The sequence below is a fragment of the Ptiloglossa arizonensis genome, chromosome 3 (assembly GCF_051014685.1).
Source record: "Ptiloglossa arizonensis isolate GNS036 chromosome 3, iyPtiAriz1_principal, whole genome shotgun sequence".
In the NCBI taxonomy this organism is placed as follows: domain Eukaryota; kingdom Metazoa; phylum Arthropoda; class Insecta; order Hymenoptera; family Colletidae; genus Ptiloglossa; species Ptiloglossa arizonensis.
In genome coordinates, this window is record NC_135050.1 from 29,365,274 (window position 1) to 29,383,560 (window position 18,287).

At 47.7% G+C, this 18,287-nt stretch overlaps 1 protein-coding gene across 1 annotated transcript in view; it reads left to right on the plus strand.

Annotated features, from left to right (window-relative positions):
• Positions 1-559: 559 nt before the first annotated feature.
• Positions 560-18,287, plus strand: part of Sty (sprouty signaling antagonist) — a 52,196-nt gene continuing 34,468 nt past the window's right edge. Inside the window, exons 1-2 of the mRNA XM_076307833.1 lie at positions 560-602; positions 1,704-2,027. Coding sequence (XP_076163948.1) covers positions 560-602; positions 1,704-2,027 — 367 coding nt within the window. The remainder of the gene's footprint in view (positions 603-1,703; positions 2,028-18,287) is intronic.

The window sequence follows — 18,287 nt, forward strand, 5'->3', positions numbered from 1 at the left end:
TGTTGCTCGCAAAGGACGGGGCGACGTTCACGGTGATCACGCACCTGTCGTCCACTCGGGGTGCTGCTGACAGTGGCAGAGCGTGGCAGTGTCTCGCGCGGAATAACGGAGGGCGGAATAAAGGGAGGCGGTCGGGCATCCGGCTCGAAGAAGTTCACGGGGAAGGAACGGAAACAGGAACAGGAACAGGAACCAGGAACCGGGAACCGGGAACGAGAAGAACGCACATTCGCACACGCGCACGGTGGAAGAGGAGAGAGAAGGATGCGCGAGAAGGAGAACGCCGGTGAGGGCCTCCTACTCGTCGCTTTTCCACGGAGGGCAGTACTGTTGTTCGAGGTGCGAGCCGCGTGACACGAATGCGAGAGTGCGAGAGAAAGGGGAGCCAGGAACGAGGAGGAGGAAGAAGGAGATCTCTCTACCCGACAGCAGCAGCAGCGGCAGCGGCAGCAGCGAGGGCATATATCCGGCCGTGGCATGTGCGCGCGACAAGGACAGAGCGAGAAGTGGCTATTTCTGTGGAGCATATAGGGGGCCGCCCGTATAAAATAAGCAGTGAATGAAGGAGCCTGTTTACTGGCAGACGGCCTACGCGAGATTCAGTCGGCTCTCTTTCTCTCGCGCTCTCACTCCGTCTCGCGCGCCCCGATCGTTGTTCCCTCTCTCTGTCGATGTGGTATGTGTTTCTCGCTCGAGTACGCATCCCGTAGCGAATAGGAAAGAGAGAGACGGACAAGCGCAGCAGCAGCAGCAGCAGCAGCAGCCAGCAGCAGCAGCAGCGGCAACGGCAGCAGCAGCAGCAGCAGCAGCAGCATCGTTGCCACGAGAGAGCCGTATGTGTGGCCAGTGCGCGAGAAGAACCCGCGGTGTGTGTTCACCGATCTTGTCCTTCTGTCTCGTCTTGTCTCGCCTCGCCTCGTCTCGCCTCGCCTCGCCCCGCCCCGCCTCGCCTTGCCTCGCCTCGCCTCGCCTCGCCTCGCCTCGCCTCGCGTGGTCTGGTCTCTTCTGGTGCCTGTGTTTTTCTCGACTCGGCTCTTACGGAGCCGAGCCACCGCACCGTCGTCGCACCGCCTTTCGTTCCTCGACCACGGAAACCTATCGATAATCCGTGCCACTCGCGAGCAGGATATTAGCCTTGCGAGAGTTTCTTGTTCCTCTGTTACGTTTCACCGCGCGTCGAGCTCTGTTACATTTATACGTACGTGTATACAAAATACGTATATATAACTCGAGCATGTGTTTACGTGTTGTGACGTGACCAGTGCGGAAAGCCAGAAGTGGAGAGAAGACAGGGAGAGAGATCGGGGGAGAAACGAGAGAGAGACGGAGAGTAAAAAGAAAAGAGTACGTGTGCGAGCGTGTGTGCGTGTGCGCGCGTGTGTGTGTGAGAGAGAGAGAGAGATATTCTCCCGGGTGGAATTTCGAAATTCGCTGGTACGCACCGCGTTGCTTCCCCTTTCGTTCTCATTTCGATTATTTTTCTTCCGTTTGGTCGTTGTTTTTGCTACGGGCCGTGTGTCGCTAAACCAGTGAGAAACACTGCGAGAGAGAAGCGGAGAAGCTATCGTCGGATCGTCCTCCCGCTCTCCTCCTCCACCTCCTCCGATGAGTTTGTGCGCGACGTGTCGTGAAGACTGGAGCGAGGGATAAAAAAAGGGGGAGAGAGCGCGAGAGGGAGGAGGCTCGCGGTGAAGGGTACAGGTGAAACGGAAGTGCCGAAAGTGTGGATACCTTGGACTACGAGCCGCCCCCGGTGCTGCCACCGCGGCGCCCGCCCTGGCCGTCCAACAGCCCGAGCAGCACCGCCTCGAGGTACATCGGGCAGCAGCGCACCACCTCCTACACCGACACCACCACCACCACGTCCTCGCTGACAGCGACGGCGGCTACGACGACTACCACGTCGACGACGCTAGTTAACGCGTCCCGAGGCTCAACGACCTCCTCGTCTGCGCGAGTGTCGCCGCAGCCGCCACCCTTGACGCCGCCCCAGTATCCTGCGCCCCCACGGCCCCCTAGTCGAAACGGTGAGTAGAGATACACTACTTTTTATAATCTACGACGTATCGTTTCTCGTCATCGACGAACCACGACTACCGTTCTCCTTCGAGCCCGTGGAATACGCGAGTTCTCTCGTCGATAGCCGACGATTCCAGCCAGGACGTACGAGTAGCAGGTATCGACGAGTTCGTCGCGAAAAAGGAAACCGGTTCAGGGTCAAGTTATTGGGTTACTCGAAGTTAAGTTACGTCGGGCACGCTCGGTACTCGACCTCGGGGGTTAATCGTTTCTAAGACTTCCACCGCGTATGGCTTTCGCGTTGTCGCGGGATCGCCAACCACCTCTCGGCTACCTTTAGAGTTTCTTTTATCTCGAAATCGAATCGAGAACGCCGAGATACAGAATTCGCGCGCGTGGGGTAAAAGAAACGCGACACGGAATCCCGTAGGAAAGTGTCGCGCGATATTCCCCGCTCGTCCGAAATTCGTTGCAATTAACGCGCGCGTAACCGAGCCGACGAAAACGAAATCCAAGCGTTAATTGGTCGTCGGGCGGGCTCGGAAAGCGTAAAAAGTGAGACGATTCTTGGAACAGTGGTAAAAATAGCAACGATCGACGATTAAATTACGAGATTTACGATCTCGGCGTAGAGCGGGGCCAGTCGAGTTTTAGACGAAGGGGTAGTTACGACGATCGACGTACGGTGGGCCAAAGATCGATGAATTAACGGGGTTGGTAAATCACGCTCGTCGGGGAAACGGAAAAGCAACCGTTTCCTCGCCGGTTCTCCGGTTTCTCGCGAATCGATCTGGCCCGAGTAGTTGCTTCCTGTTTCTTCTCCCCATTGTCTCGGTTGGAATCCAATACGCGCGCAGACCGGTCGGGGACGAGCGTACAAAAGGTTTTACGGTTTCGAGGGTACGTTCACGGTGTACGATGTAGCTCGGCGTTCCGTTCCGTGTACGTTTCGGAAAGGTTCGCGGCGAGTTCTCGCTCCGCGGCGACTCGATCGAGCGATCGGGCGATCGGGCGAGCGTGACTCGCCGCGGATTGAGTCACACTACGCTTTCATAGAGGCGCGGGCAAAGTAGTGAATGAAATTTACCGTGTAGAAAGTTCGCGAGAAAGTCGCCCGCCGCCACCTTTCCGTTGGTAGGCGACGCGAGGCGACGCGAGGCGACGCGTTGAGAAACGAAACCGCGTTTCTTCCTCGGTTCGTAGTGGCGCGCGACTCTCGTTCCTTTCCTCCTCGGCTCGGACGAAGAACGGTGACCTCGTAGGTGGCGCGTTTATAGTTTCGCGGAAACTATTCGCTCATTGCGACTGGCTATGAATGCGCTGGGTGTGAATGGTATTCACGCCGGGAGTAACGTATCGAAACTCGGCGATTATACGCCGCTCGTGAATTATTACGACGTACGAGGAGGCACCGATCGCTCGTTCCTCGTTCGAATGCACGTAACGCGTCGAGACTGGTTAAATGTCAGTCTCGAACAACCCATCGGACCTTTCGACTCGTCAATTTTCGAGCCGTCCTCGGTTCGACCGCGTATCCGTAAATAGAAATTTACTCCCGCGCGATAACAACGCATGACAATTTCCATACGGTGGTGAGTGTACAAATTTCGCGAATGGTACGCGACAACTCTCTCGTGCGTTCTTCACTTCGGTGTTACTCCCCGTTCGATATCCGTTGCACGTACGACGGTTCGAAGCGTTCGATAAATCCGTGGTAGTCCGTCGACCGAGAGCGGGGTACGTAAATACTCGGTTCTCGGGTCGGTCTTTGAAAATTTCCCTCGCAAGTTCGAGGTACTCGAAAAAATATCCACGCGGAGGGTAAACGTTTCGTTTCTTTAACGTAGGAGCGTTTCTAGGATGTTTCGAGGAGGTTTCGAGAAGATTCGAAGAGAACCGTGAACGTTCCCGGGTCTCTTGGTAGACGAGCGAGCGGTCGCTCGAAAAATTTCCATACGGGCGATCGAATCGTTCCCATCGCTAGTTTCCTCTCTCTTCGAGTGGAATACGAGCGGCGTACGAGCGCATGCGCACGCGCGCGCGTACTCTCACCAACACGGACGCGTCATTCGCTTCGAACGGCAATAGGAATGAATGCCGTTCGGTTTGACGTTACCTGGTGACTTTGCCGCGCATGCGCCCGCGCGTTCGCGCGGTTGCGTCGCGTAACGAGTCTCTCGCGTATAAACACCTCGATTTACACTGGGTGATCGAAGAAACCTGCGTGCACCGAGTCACGCCGGACACGATTCGCACTTTTCCGTGAAATTTTCATCGAATCGCGTTTGCGACGCTTGACCCATCAGACGACCGATCGGTGATCGTCAACGGTATCCGGAGAAACTTCGGTCGCTCCGGTGGATCGGTTTAGTCACGATCACGGGAAACAAGATCCCGCGTGTAACTTCGATATCTGATCGTCGATTAGATATCCACGATATATCGAGCAGGTGGAGTAGTAATCTTACTCCGAAGCGTGCACTCGCGGGCAATACGATTTCGAGACAAGAAAGTTTGACTTATGGTCTTCGAACGAGCTAGCCCGGTACGTGGAAAGATACGAGTCCTCGCCTTTCGATTTTCTCGGGGTCTTCTATCCTCGAGTGCTCGAACGTTTGTTCCTTTCGATTCGAAGAGTAAACTTCCATGCGAACGAGAACCAATTACCACGAGGAACCAAGGAACGTTTACCGAACGATACCGATTTACGAATACATTTCCATCTTTGGAAATCGTCTCGACGATTATTTATCGCCGATTCGTTCTCTTCTAGATTATAATTCGTTATAATTGCCACCAGTGACGGAAAGAAAATACCAATACTAGAAATTTACCCTTGATGGAGTCTCTCTTCGATATGTTGTTCTCTAGCCCCAAAATCCTACCAAAGAAATATTAAATTCTTCCCTCAAAAGTTCCACAATTTCGCTCCTCCAAACGATAAATTAGTACGTAAAATATTACGCATTCGATAAAATTCGTTTACACGAATTTTCAAGAGCGTACGGAGTGTATTTCTTTCGAACTTTGTCGAGAAACCGCGCCTAAGAGTGCATCGAGCTGCAATTTCGTCGATGCACCGGAGCCCGATCGCGAGCTTCAAAATCCGTGAAAGTCGATCGATCGGAGCAACTCGACGACGTAGAATCGTGGATCGTTGGCCAACGTTGTGACACCTTGGTTGCTTCGTCTCTTATATCGACGAAGACGGTCGCGTGTCAGACTTTTGGGTCGACTTGTATAAGCGCGGCGACTCGCGAGGCGAGATATCGACACGCTCGCGCGCATCGTGACACAGATACACGCATTTACGGGCTCACACGCGTACGGCGGCGTCGGTCTGGCATGAATGAAACCATGATTTCCACGCATAGCGCATAGCTAGGTGAGTTGACTGGCTCGACTCACCGATCGGAAAGATTAAGGTCCGGCTCGGTCTTCGCTTATCCTTGCGGTCGTTCCACGTTTCGCAATCGAAACACGAAACTTCGAGCGATCGTGGCTCGCGTCGCGACGAATACAGAAATTAACCGGCGCAACGAGAATCTTCATTTTGAAGAGCGAAATTCTCACCCTGAAGTAGAACCTTCCAGTTTTTGCGCTTTCGCGCCATCGTTCGCGAACCAAATTACGCGCGAATCGAAACTACGATTCGATCGCAGCTTGGAACAGGGACGGTTCAATTTTTGCTTAATGTTAACCGTAAGATTAAATACAGTGACGAAGTTCGTTATTTTTCGCTCGAGTAAGATTTCTCCCGGAGCGAGTACATACGCGGGAACGTATCGTCGGTATTATTTTTGACCGACGATGGATATATTACAAGTTACTGGACAATACGGTGTCGATGATCCAATAAGAAATTATTGCGAGAAATTATTATTAATTCAAACTCGATGCGGGAAACGATCGAGCCGAAACCGTTCGCGCGCGATCGATACGAATGAAATTTCGCGCGTAGCTTTCCGGATATAGCAACGTTGTCTTGGACTTCCAGCGGTAGCGTATAATTTAAACAGTGCGAGATATCTGGGCACGCCACGCAACTGCGTATCTTCGTTGCAGATCGTTCTTCCAGTCTAACGAGATCGTTTCGTATTAACGACGATCCAGCGTACAGAGCACCGGTGGTAGGAAGTAACCGCGAGTTTCAAAACCGGCAGAAATATTATTTCGAGATTGATTAAAAATTAATCGGCCGAGGTGAGATCCTCGTGGGAAGCCGCGATCGAAACGCGATAATTCCGATGTACGAAAGCCATTAAATCGAAACGTTGAATGGGTAAACGATATCTGCGGATATCGAATTTAAAACTCCGTTATCGCGGCGTTCGAGTTTCATCGTAAATTTCGTTGTTGCCGACTCCGACGACGCGAAGTAACTGACTGCTTCCATTGCCTCGGATAACGCGGACACTTTTTTTCTTTTTCGTTCGACCAGTAGACGCAATAATTTCCAATGCGTATCTAGGCCTTGAAGTCTCGACGATATGGAAACCGATTCGATTCCGATTCGATCGATAAGTTTCTCATTCAGTGATTCCTTCCGCGAGCGATCAATGGGGAATCTAGTATTGTTATCGGCCGTTCTATTTGCAAAGCATCGACCGGTGTCGAGGAATTGTTCTCGAGAACGAACGAACGATCGATCCTCGACGTTTCGACTCGTCTCGAGGCCTCGAATACGCTTGTTCTCGCGCGGCTGGCATCGAACCTACCGTAAAGATATTTTCCAACGCGATTGGAATTTTTCTCTCGCTCGTTTCGAGCGATCCTCCAGACCCGTCGAGTTTTCCCCGAGAAATTGCCACGCGGACGAACGAAACTATGCGGCCGCTACCAGCAACCGTCTTTCGCGTTTACCGTCTTGTTATTCCGTTTGCGTACGTCATTTCCTCCAAAGGGACGGAGCAAAGTCGGTGACGTAAAACGCGACAAGAGGCGTGATTTTCCGATACTACCGAGCGGGTATCGGCTCGCTGAATAATTCGAAGCGCGTTCGAGATACGCGACGACGATGGTTATCGCATCTCGAAGATACTTCGACACGCAGGAAATCGGCGGAATCTGTTTCGCTTCGTCCTTTTAAATTTTAATAACGATAAATCGACCGATAACCGACGATAACGATCCAACGGAGCCGGCAATCCCGAAAAGGTGCGCGTACGAGAAAGCGAATTCGCTGTCCAAGGATATCGTATCCGCTTCTCGAACGATACCATCTTTCCGAATTTATCCGAGAAATCTTCGCGACATTCCTTCCACTATTTACCGTGAAATTTACAAATTTTGCGCGATCCGCCGTTTAGATACGATCTGCGTCTTTTTATACAACGGAATATTGACCGTGGAGTCTATTCACGTTGTATCGTTCTCGTATTTGGTCGCGATCAAAAATTTCTACGCGCGCAACTTCGAACGTAGTTTCTTTTCGTACGTTGATCGCAAGATCGTTTAATAATTTCTGTACGGTTCGTGTAGGAAAAGAGACGATAATGTTGGATTTTGAGTACAGTAAACTGGAAGTCCGATTTTATTCAACTAATCTGTTCGTATTTCCGATTTACACGAGGTACACGATACAAGTGAACTCTCTGGCACGACCCACGTGCAATATGCCATAGACGAAAGTATTAGGTTGTTTCGATAAGTTTTATCGAACGACACAACTTTGTACAGTACTGTTCAATAATAGTATTTCATTGTACAGTACTACATTGAACCGTACTACATGGAACAGTACTGCATTGAACAGTACTACATTTCACAGTACTGTTCAATAACAGTATTGCATTGAACAGTGTTACATTGAACAGTACTACATTGAACAGTACTACATTGAACAGTACTACATTGAACAGTACTACATTGTACAGTACTACATTGAACAGTACTACATTGAACAGTACTACATTGAACAGTACCGTTAAATAAGTTTCACCGAACGACAAAAGTTACAGTAGAACCTATTACACACAAAACGTAAGATGTCGCGATTGTTCGCATCGGTGATTAGTATTTGTATCTTCCGCGAGAGACAACTGTCGTTGATCGAGAATCGCTCGAATCCGGGGTGGTGTAAAACTCGTAGGTAAAATCGAGGCCCCCTGTTGCCCCCGTGTGGAGAGGTTTCCGTTGTCGAGGGATTCGGTTACGCGTCGCGTATCGAGATATCGTTTTCGCGGCGGCGTTCCAGCGTTCGCGAAACTGCGGTTCGGGCGTTCCATTTCGCGTTCCAGTTGACGTTCCACGCAGCTCGAACCGGGTTCGAGTAGCCCGTTCGTTCGAAGGAACGAGGAGGGTTTTCGAGGGGGCCGGGCTGGTCGCGCCGTTTCTTACGTAATGTGGCGCAACACCGCGACGAACGCGGCGCGTGTGGTAACGCGTTGCAAATGCAACGCGGATGATCTCCGGGCGCGAAGACGTTGTGTCCTTGAGCGACATGTGCCCGGAATAATGAATCGAAAGAGTACGAACAAAGTCGCGAAAGGAGTGGCCAACGCGGCGTGCCGCGGCATACGTCCCGAGGTTTCGCTCATCGGACAAGCATCTCGATTAAGCGTACCTCCTATCCTTCGTACTCGCTTAGACGCCGATCCTTCCAAGGATCGATCGATCGATACTCATCGACGCCGCCCCCGTACCTTCTGCGAACAAATATCCTCGATCGACACTGCTACCGATAGTGTTCGATCGCGCGTTGCTAAGATCCTCGACCTCGATTCGACGCCGATCTTTCGAGGAACGATCGACGCGGACAAATACTACCATCGATCGACGTTAACGATAGTGTTTCGAGCGCGCGTTGCTAAGATACTTCGATCTCGATTCGACACCGATCTTTCGAGAATCGATCGACATTGCTACCGATAGCATTCGATCGCGCGTTGCTAAGATACCTCGACCTCGATTCGACGCCGATCTTTCGAGAATCGATCGATGCGAACAAATACTACAATCGATCGACAACGATAGTATTTCGATCTCCCTTCGACACCGATCTTTCGAGAATCGATCGACGCGGACAAACACTACCATCGATCGACATTAACGATACTATTTCGAGCGCGCGTTGCTAAGATACTTCGACCTCGCTTCGACACCGATCTTTCGAGAATCGATCGATGCGAACAAGTATTACCATCGATCGACATTACTACCAACGGTATTAATAGTGTTAAAGATCGTTTAACCGACAACGAAATTTTTGCGAAAGATACATTGAAAAAATTACAAGACACGTAGTATTTATTAACCGAAGTGCAAATGCGAGTAATGGAATCGAAATTGAGGAAACGAGAAGCGGATTTTACTGAAAATTTTGCTCAAAAATCGTGTTCAATTTCGCAGAAGAATGCAAACTCGAGTGTAAAGTTTCGTTGAAATCCACCGAGCCGTGTAGACGTAGTTGAAAAGAAATATCTCTTTTTTAATTATGGAAGCTCGAACGAGCTCGAGCTTCGAACGAACTCTCGAGACGGGTATCTCGGTGAACGATATTTTTTCGTAATTTTTCTCAATTACTTTGGAGTTTCACGCTGCACAATGACGTTAATGATTCGGAAAAGAAATCTGCAAAATTATCGTACGAGTTCGCAGATACAGCAGCAACGCGATTAATTAGATCACAGGAGCTGTAACGAGATAAGGATCCGGCATTGTCCGGGTGTAACGTAAAGTTTAATTAATTTTACGAGAGGATTCGTTGTTAAGGGCGAAGTTATTTATCGTTCGAAACGAGAACGTAAGGTCGAGCACCGATCTTCGCGCGTCGAGGGTTTTCGAACTCGCTCGACGATCGCCTCGAGATACAGGATGTTACCCTCTTCGGTAACAATTTATATTTAGAAAACCAACGATGCGAGTAACGGCTTAAGCGTGTTTGTATTCTTGAAATCGGAAGTTGCTCTCTCGAGAGAGAGAGAACGAAGAGTTTTCATCGCTGCATTGGCAATATTTATACAAAGATACATTATCGTCTCTCTAATCTCCCGGATCGAACGAATACGATAGATCGCTCTGAAATTTAACAACACGAGTTATATTCCCTTGTACATTTTTAGGTAATCGGTCGAACAATCGATACTTGCCACTGATAATAGCAACGGCGACACAGTTGACAAAAATGGTCGCTCTCGAGCTCCAAAATAAAATTCATCGAAGGCAAGAAAACGTTACGAAAGTTTTTGTTCACGATTCAACGTTACACGCGCAATCTCGACAACGCTGTCTGTCGCTTTCCGCGCGTTTCAACATCGTGGACGAAATTTCCGTGGAATTTTCCGCCATTGAATTTCATGCGACGCGTTTCGAAAGAAAATTCGAAAATCTGAGATACGACGTCGGTTGCTCTTTCGTGTCGTTTGTATTATCGCGAACGTCTTAAATCGAGAAATCGACGTTTGGCGATCGATCGTTCGTATCGTTCTCAACGATACTCGAAAATAAAATCCATCGTCTCGTGTTCGTTGTCCTGGAGTTTCTCCCATTTCGAAAGATTCACTCCTCGAGTCTCGTTCATCGATAATCAGCCCTTCGAATCTTCAAACATCTCACGAGGTGTTGTTACACAGATCTGTCATGTCGCGATACTTTTCGATCGTGCTCGAATCTAACGAGAGCGCTCCAAATCGATTCGGTTCTCATCGAAAGGTAGCACCGAACGCTAAACACCGAGTTAACGCGCCGCTTTCTTTATTCGTAGTTTGCTCGCTCGACGCTGCGTCGTTATACGGTAGACATTAACATATAACGTAATGAGGTGTGCGAGGAGAAATATCTCGCGTATCTTTCCCTATAAAATTAACGACGAAGCATTAACCATCCGTAAGTTCGATGCGAGATCCGCGGGTTATTCTCAATTTCAGGTATCGTTGTAATCGTATCGCGTGAAACACTCACGAGATGCATACGAGTGTTTTAAATTAAAAAAGAAATAAGTAATCTGTGCAAGTTCGTTTAAAATCCTACGTACATCCTACGTCTACCTGCAATATTGCAAACTAAACGAATCGGGACATTGTTCATTTGTTCATCGATATTGCTGATTATTTACGCGGAAAGAAATTTAGCATCTCTGCGAACATCTTCGCGTTCGTTCCTCGAAGACTGTGAACCGATCCGCGATGTTTTCGCGAGGACTCCTCTTTATGGATACTCGTTGGTACCCCGATTGAAGCATCGCTCGAAGAACCCGAGTTGTCGAAGTTTCTCAACGAGCGTAGTTTTTCGCAATTTCGCCACCGTTGAAAATCCTCGGTGCGTAATTATGAATCTATCACGGCGATATTGAGAATCGATACTCTCGAGCATAGTAAGAACTATCTCAGTAACAGAAGAACACCGCCGACCACGCTATCTTGGTGTTTGCCAACCCCGTTATCTCCCGTTCCTCCGTCTTTGATCCCGTGTCTCTCCTTTCCTTCCTTCTCCCGTGTCTTGGCCTGGCTCTCTCTCCTCTCCTCTCCTCATCTCGAACCTGTCCCCCCTCTCCTCGTCGCTCGTATCCTCTCCGTCTCTCGTGCTTCTAGCCTCCCTGTTCGTCATCGTTTCATCAACTCCGCTCCTGCTCGCCCGCTTTTGCACCAGCAGCGAACGCAATCTACGATCATCGTTATGTGCTGTCGCGTCATATCCGGTCTGCCCGATCGCTCTCCTTCCCCCCGGTTCGCAGTTCTTAATGCTTCTCTTTTCGGTCTTCTTGCTGGGTCGGTGGTTCTTCAGGGGCCGATCTGCGCCGTAGCATTGGCGACGATGCCCGTTCACTCGACGATTTTCTACTCCGTCGCGAATTCGCGCGCACGCTCGTTAATATTATCGAAATCGAAGAATACTCGGGATTCTCGGAAGGTCTGCCGCCGGTTCTCGGTGTACACGGGCCCCTTTAGGAGAACGCGATTGCTCGCGGTGTTTGTTTGTTTGTTCGTTGGTTTCTTCGACCAGAGAGAGAGAGAGATGGGCGGCGTAACGTGGAAAACGTGGTACGCGATATCGAAAATGCGTAGAAAAATAAAAACAAACGACCGGGTGGAAGATACGATATCGAAAACCGAACAACGAAACGGCCCTCGTCCGGATACCGCGTTCGAAGGGAGATCGGAAGGACGTCGTTTGCTTTCGGATCTTTTTCTGAAAAGAGTCTAGCGAACCGAACGAATCGGGGCTTCCCTCGTATCTTATCGATACAACGAGGAAGTTGCGCGAGTTAGTCCGGTTCGAAAAAAACGCGAAATTATAGAAATATTGCCGCGGCCACGATCTCGATCGAGCGAGCAATACGTTTCCTCTATCGGTATCGGTAGATAATGGTGAAAATTATTTCCAACGTACAGTACTCGGGAATATTATCGCGTATTTGCGAAGAACGAACGTTTTCCTCCATTTGGACGAGTACTCGCGTATCGATTTATACTCGCATCGCGCGATCAAATTCTCTTTCAAAAATGATGCAGCGTCGAAGGATCGAACGCGTGGACCGGAAGCGATAACTTGGAGTATTTTTAGCGTTACTTGTTCAGTGGTTAGGTGTAAACGGAAAATAATCGGTGTACGAGTGCCAGCGACGTGCCAGATTGTTCGATAAGTTTTGTCGTTGGATAAAACTTATCGAACAACGTATTATTTCACGTAGTCCGGTTCACCGCGTTTGCGATCACTTCGTTCGAGTCATTTTACGAGAGATGCGACCCAGTCGAAGAGAAAGTCAACATTACGATCGTAAGTGTTGGCCAGAGAGACGATTCGGTTTATTGGATATCTAGAGCCATAGATCGATCTATTTCGCGGCGCGAAAAGGGGGTACGTTCTCGATTCGAGTTGAAATTCGATCGATCGAAAGAAGAGCGCGAAACGCGATGGTTCGGAATAATGATTATCATAATTAAATATCAATTAATCAACGATTGTCCCAATTATCTACTGTAAGTATTCTAATTCTTAATAATCATCGTTATTCGTTTCCTTTCGGGTAAGAGAAACGAGCAAAGCGCGTAGAGGCGAGGGTAAAGTTTTGTCCTTTGATAAAACTTGTCGAACAGTACTGTTCAATGTAGTACTGTTCAATAATTCTTTTCGCGCGGGTAAAGGTATCGTTTCGGACAACAACGGTTCGCTTGGACAAACCGAACTTTGATTTTTTTTCCGCTCGTTTTATCGAGCAACCTAGTACTATACCGTTCAATATAGTACTGTTCAATGTAGTACTGTTCAATGTAATACTGTTCAATGTAGTACTGTTCAATGTAGTACTGTTCAATGTAGCACTGTTCAATATAGTACTGTTCAATGCAGTACTATATAGAGTAGAGTGTACTACTGTTCAATAAGTTTTATCGTTCGATAAACAGTACTGTTCAATATAGTATTGTTTAATGTAGTACTATTCACCGTAGTACTGTTCAATGTAGTACTGTTCGATGTAGTACTATTCAATGTAGTACTCTTCAATATAGTATTCTTCAATGTAGTACTCTTCAATATAGTACTGTTCAATGTAGTACTCTTCAATATAGTACTGTTCAATGTAGTACTGTTCAATATAGTACTGTTCTATGTAGTACTGTTCAATATAGTACTGTTCTATGTAGTACTGTTCAATATAGTACCATCCAATAGAGTACTGTTGAATATAGTACTATCCAATAGAGTACTGTTCAATATAGTACTATCCAATAGAGTACTGTTCAATATAGTACTATCCAATAGAGTACTATCCAATAGAGTACTGTTGAATATAGTATTATCCAATAGAGTACTGTTCAATATAGTACTATCCAATAGAGTACTGTTGAATATAGTACTATCCAATAGAGTACTGTTCAATATAGTACTCTCCAATATAATACTGTTCAATGTAGTACAATTCAATAAGTTTGATCGAACGAGAAAACTTATCGAGCAACCTAGTACCGTACCGTTCAATAACTTCAATCGAAACTTATCGAGCAACCCATTGCACAAACGCATAGAGGAATACTCGAAGAAAATAGTCGAAAACCAAAATCTCGTATCCGTATCGTCTCGAGCGTTTCGTTCCCCCGTTGGAATCCGTGAACCGCGAGTACGCGCGAATTGTTCCGTGGAACGATTCGCTCGTATGTACCGCGCGGTGTTCTTCGTTTCGTTTCTTTTCCTCCCGATCCGGTCAACGTTCGCGTCGTTGTCGAGTTTAGCGTGTCTCTCCTCGTTTTCCCCGAGTCGCGGATCGAAAATTATACAGCATGCGCGATCGGGGCACGGAGCGCGTTCGTGTGCAGTTTATTGCCACGAAGATATCGTGTGTCGCGATCGGCTCGCGGAGATTGACCGGAAGTCGCAGGGACGAAGATACGAGGCGGTGGTGCTGGCTGCTGTCGGTTTAATTGGCGGACGGAGGATTCGATTCGGTTCAGGGTTCAACGAATCGGCCCCTCGGCGAATTAATTTATCGCCACTGTCACGGGACCGCGACGCCGTGATACACGTATCCACGGACTTTTACCGCTTTGGCCGCGAATTATACGCGCATTAACGAACCGTGAACGATCGGTTACGCAACAACGACGATAAAGAAATATTTCGCGACGATGCTTCTTCTACGTTCGCGATTACACGATTCTCTCCCTCGAATGACGACCAGTTTCTTCTCGCGCGGGTACAGCTACCGTTTCGTACCACGACTGACTCGAACGATCTATTATTTTTGTCATCGCTCGGACCAACCGAACTTTGACTTCTTTCCCGCGTTTTTTCCGAACGTAACGCAAAGACGAACGTCAAGTGGTTAAACGTCGTCGTTTGACAACGCGACGTAATTAAATGGAAACAAGTTTTTACGTTTCAACGATTGGAAATTTAGTAGGTTTTTGGAAGAATTTCGTAGAAAATTGTTTACTCGGTGGTTATTCGTCGACGGACACGCGCTACGTATCGGTGAGATACCGAGATCGTAGATCGAATCGCAGTATTATTTTGTTGCACTTTTGTTACATCGTTTTCACGGTCAGATTAACAGCGTATATCTGCACTTCTCCTTTACGTCGAACGTACGCATATTTCTTTTTATTTGGATAAATTATTCCATTCTTTCGTTTTCTTTGTTTTATTCTTTTCACTCGGTACTTTGTTCGTTATTGTATCAAACGATTGCGAAGACGTGTCGTCTCTCTCTATCGTGGAATTATTAAATTATATCGGGTTGTTCGGAAAGTGATTTCGTTTTCCAAAATGGAGAATATGTAATTTAATAAAATGTTTGTACACTCTAAAAGAATCGTGTCTCATTTTCACCGAAATAGAAACGAAACGACTTTCCGAACAATTTAATATTTTGCGAGTTAAACTCAATTCCAAGTGTGTCTCACTTTACGTCGTATACTGGATATTTTTGTACGCAATCTTCGCGCGATAAAGACGCGTTATTATTACCATTGTACTTGGGATTGTTAAATTACGCTTACGCCTTTACACCTGCTTCGAAATTAGTCATCGAAAAATTCACCGCGATTTAACGTTGACGATTTATCAGTGTCTAACCGTAAAATGAACTTTAACCCGTCAACCGTAGAAGACGAACTCCTCGTTTGCGTTTGTCTCTCTTTTAACGATATTTTACCGTTTCTGCGTTCGTTTAATACAAATTTTTTTTGTTTAATCGTACCGTAATGTTCGTACAAATAATAACGATACGGTACTCGCGATCGATATGGAACTAGCACGAGTTAAACCGTCTTTGTTTGTTTTTAATCACGCGTACATCGGCGTTTACAATCGAGAAATCGTATTTTCCCCCTTCGATCGCAATGTCGTCCCTGTCTTTAAAAAACATCGATACGAAGACTATAGGACGATTGCAATTTTTCTCACGATTCGTTGGAAACAGTCAAATAATATTGTACCTTCGTGGTAAACAGTGAACTTAATAAAAGTAGATTTTCGTAAGACACAATGTACGTATCTATGCCCGAAACGTTCAGGACCGAACCGCGACAAAGGAATCACGGTGTGAATAATTGCAGCTTTCAAATATTTTTACAATTCACGATAAAGACAACTGTGTATCCGTTAAAATTAAAAACCGATTATTCTTGTACAATTTTATAACACGAGTAATACGCGTGGACAGAGTAACGCTGTTACGCGGGTAAACGTTGCCAAAGGACCAAGCACCAATGTTCTGTTTACCAACACGGGAGAATTCCGCAAGAGTATCGTTGTCTTCAACGATGGTCAAATATTCCTATTTGATGTTTCGATTTTTAAAGTCCCGGCGAAAAGGTCGTTCGACGCGTTGTACGCGCAAGTCTCGATTTTCAAAGTTCCGGCCGAAAAGGTCGTTCGACGCGTTGTACGCGCAAGTCTCGAAGCTCCTTTCGTCACTAGTACTCTTGGAACATCTACGAGCGTTCCCCGTGAGTTTCGCGAGCGATCGATTCGTCGAGCGCGAGCTCGTTGTTCGACGATATCTCGGGAGCGAATCGACGAGTCGTTTCGATATCGCAGTCTCGACGACCGTGCGTTTAAAACGACGAAGACCGATTTCGTCCGAATTTCGGAAGAGTTTTGCTCCGTGCTCGCGGACCCACACGGCTGTCGTTTCTCTGTATCGCGTTGAACGGTGCACTCTTATCTCGAAAACACTTTTACGAATTGCCCCCGATAAAAGCGGACCGCTATGACAGCGATACGTGTCGGCATCGAGGTGCGCGACCTCTGCCGAGTTAAGAACGAGAACCACGCGTTTCAAAGTTTTCGTTTTGCTCGTCCCTTGGACGCTGGCCTCCTCTCCGCTTCGCTCTTGTCTTTTCGTTTTCTTCTCGGATGTTGGCGTGCACGTGGACCCGTACGACGAGCTGTTATCGGCCCGCTGTACCGGTCGTTTCTTTCGTACTTTGTGCACTTGTACGCTGTACGCGATTGTTCCACGCCGGATTTTATTCCCAACGAAACAACGAACCAACGTGCACCAGCGGAAAACCCGACTACTTCCCAGCGAATTTATACGCGTAAGACATCCTCCGCGAAAACGAGAGATCTTTGCTCGATTTTTACGCACTTGCGCCAGGTCGCTCGATAAGTTTTGTCGATCGATGAAACTTATTGAACAGTACTACATTGAACAGTACTAAGTTCAACAGTACTATGTTCAACAGTAATACATTGAACAGTACTATATTGGACAGTACTATATTTGACAGTACTATATTTGACAGTACTATATTGGACAGTACTACATTGAACAGTACTACATTGAACAGTACTAAGTCAACAGTACTAAGTCAACAGTACTAAATTCAACAGTACTACGTTCAACAGTGCTACATTGAACAATACTGCATTGAACAGTACTACATTGAACAGTACTATTTTGAACAGTACTGTTTATCGAACGATAAAACTTATCGAACAACCTATTACGCTGCACGCGATTGTTCGTCGCGAGATTTCATTCGTTCGAAACAACGCCAACGTGCATCCTAGGAAAAAAAACAACACTTTCGATCGAATTTACAACTTGTTCGCCTTCGTCCGCGAAAAGAGAGATCCGTGGTCTTTTTTTATAGTTTCGAGTACCGAATCGGAGTTTCTCGTTAACCTTTCGAGAACGTGTACCGAGACGCTCGAATCTCTCCTCCTCTTCGAGAGTATCGAACGTCGAACTTTTTGCAACGATCGGCTCGAGAAGGCGAGTTCGTTTACGAGTCGGTCGGGTCGATCCGTAGAATCGATCCTCTCGAGCTTAAGAAAATCGTCGCGTCGAATGTCAAGATCAACGTCCCCGTAACGTTGAAAAGTGTCCGCGCGAACAAGCGGCCGAGAATAGTCGCGTTTGTTCTACCATTCGAAGGAACGATGCACGGTACAAAGCTCGGTCATAACGATCCCATTAACGGAATCTGCAAACTGGCAAATGGCCCAACGCGCAACCTTGACTTTTTCCCGGATTCTCTCAACGGGTTCGTCCAGACCCTCCGACAACGGGCCATTGTTCCGGAATACGGTCGAACGTCGCGAACGCGCGACTAATTGTGCACGGGTATCGTTTTATCGTAGCTCCGGAAATAGATAAACGAACGATTCGTCGAAACGAAGCTGGCGGGAAGGATACGGGGAACTGCGCGGTAAATTCTAATCGTGCGATGATCGATCGATCGGCGAGAATCGTGGGATGCGATTATCGTCGGGATACGGAGTGAGAAGAAGGCCGAATGCGATCGCGATCGAACGATAACCGTTTGGTAGATAGCGAGAAACGAAATCGAGGAAAATCCTACCACGCTCGTAACGATCGG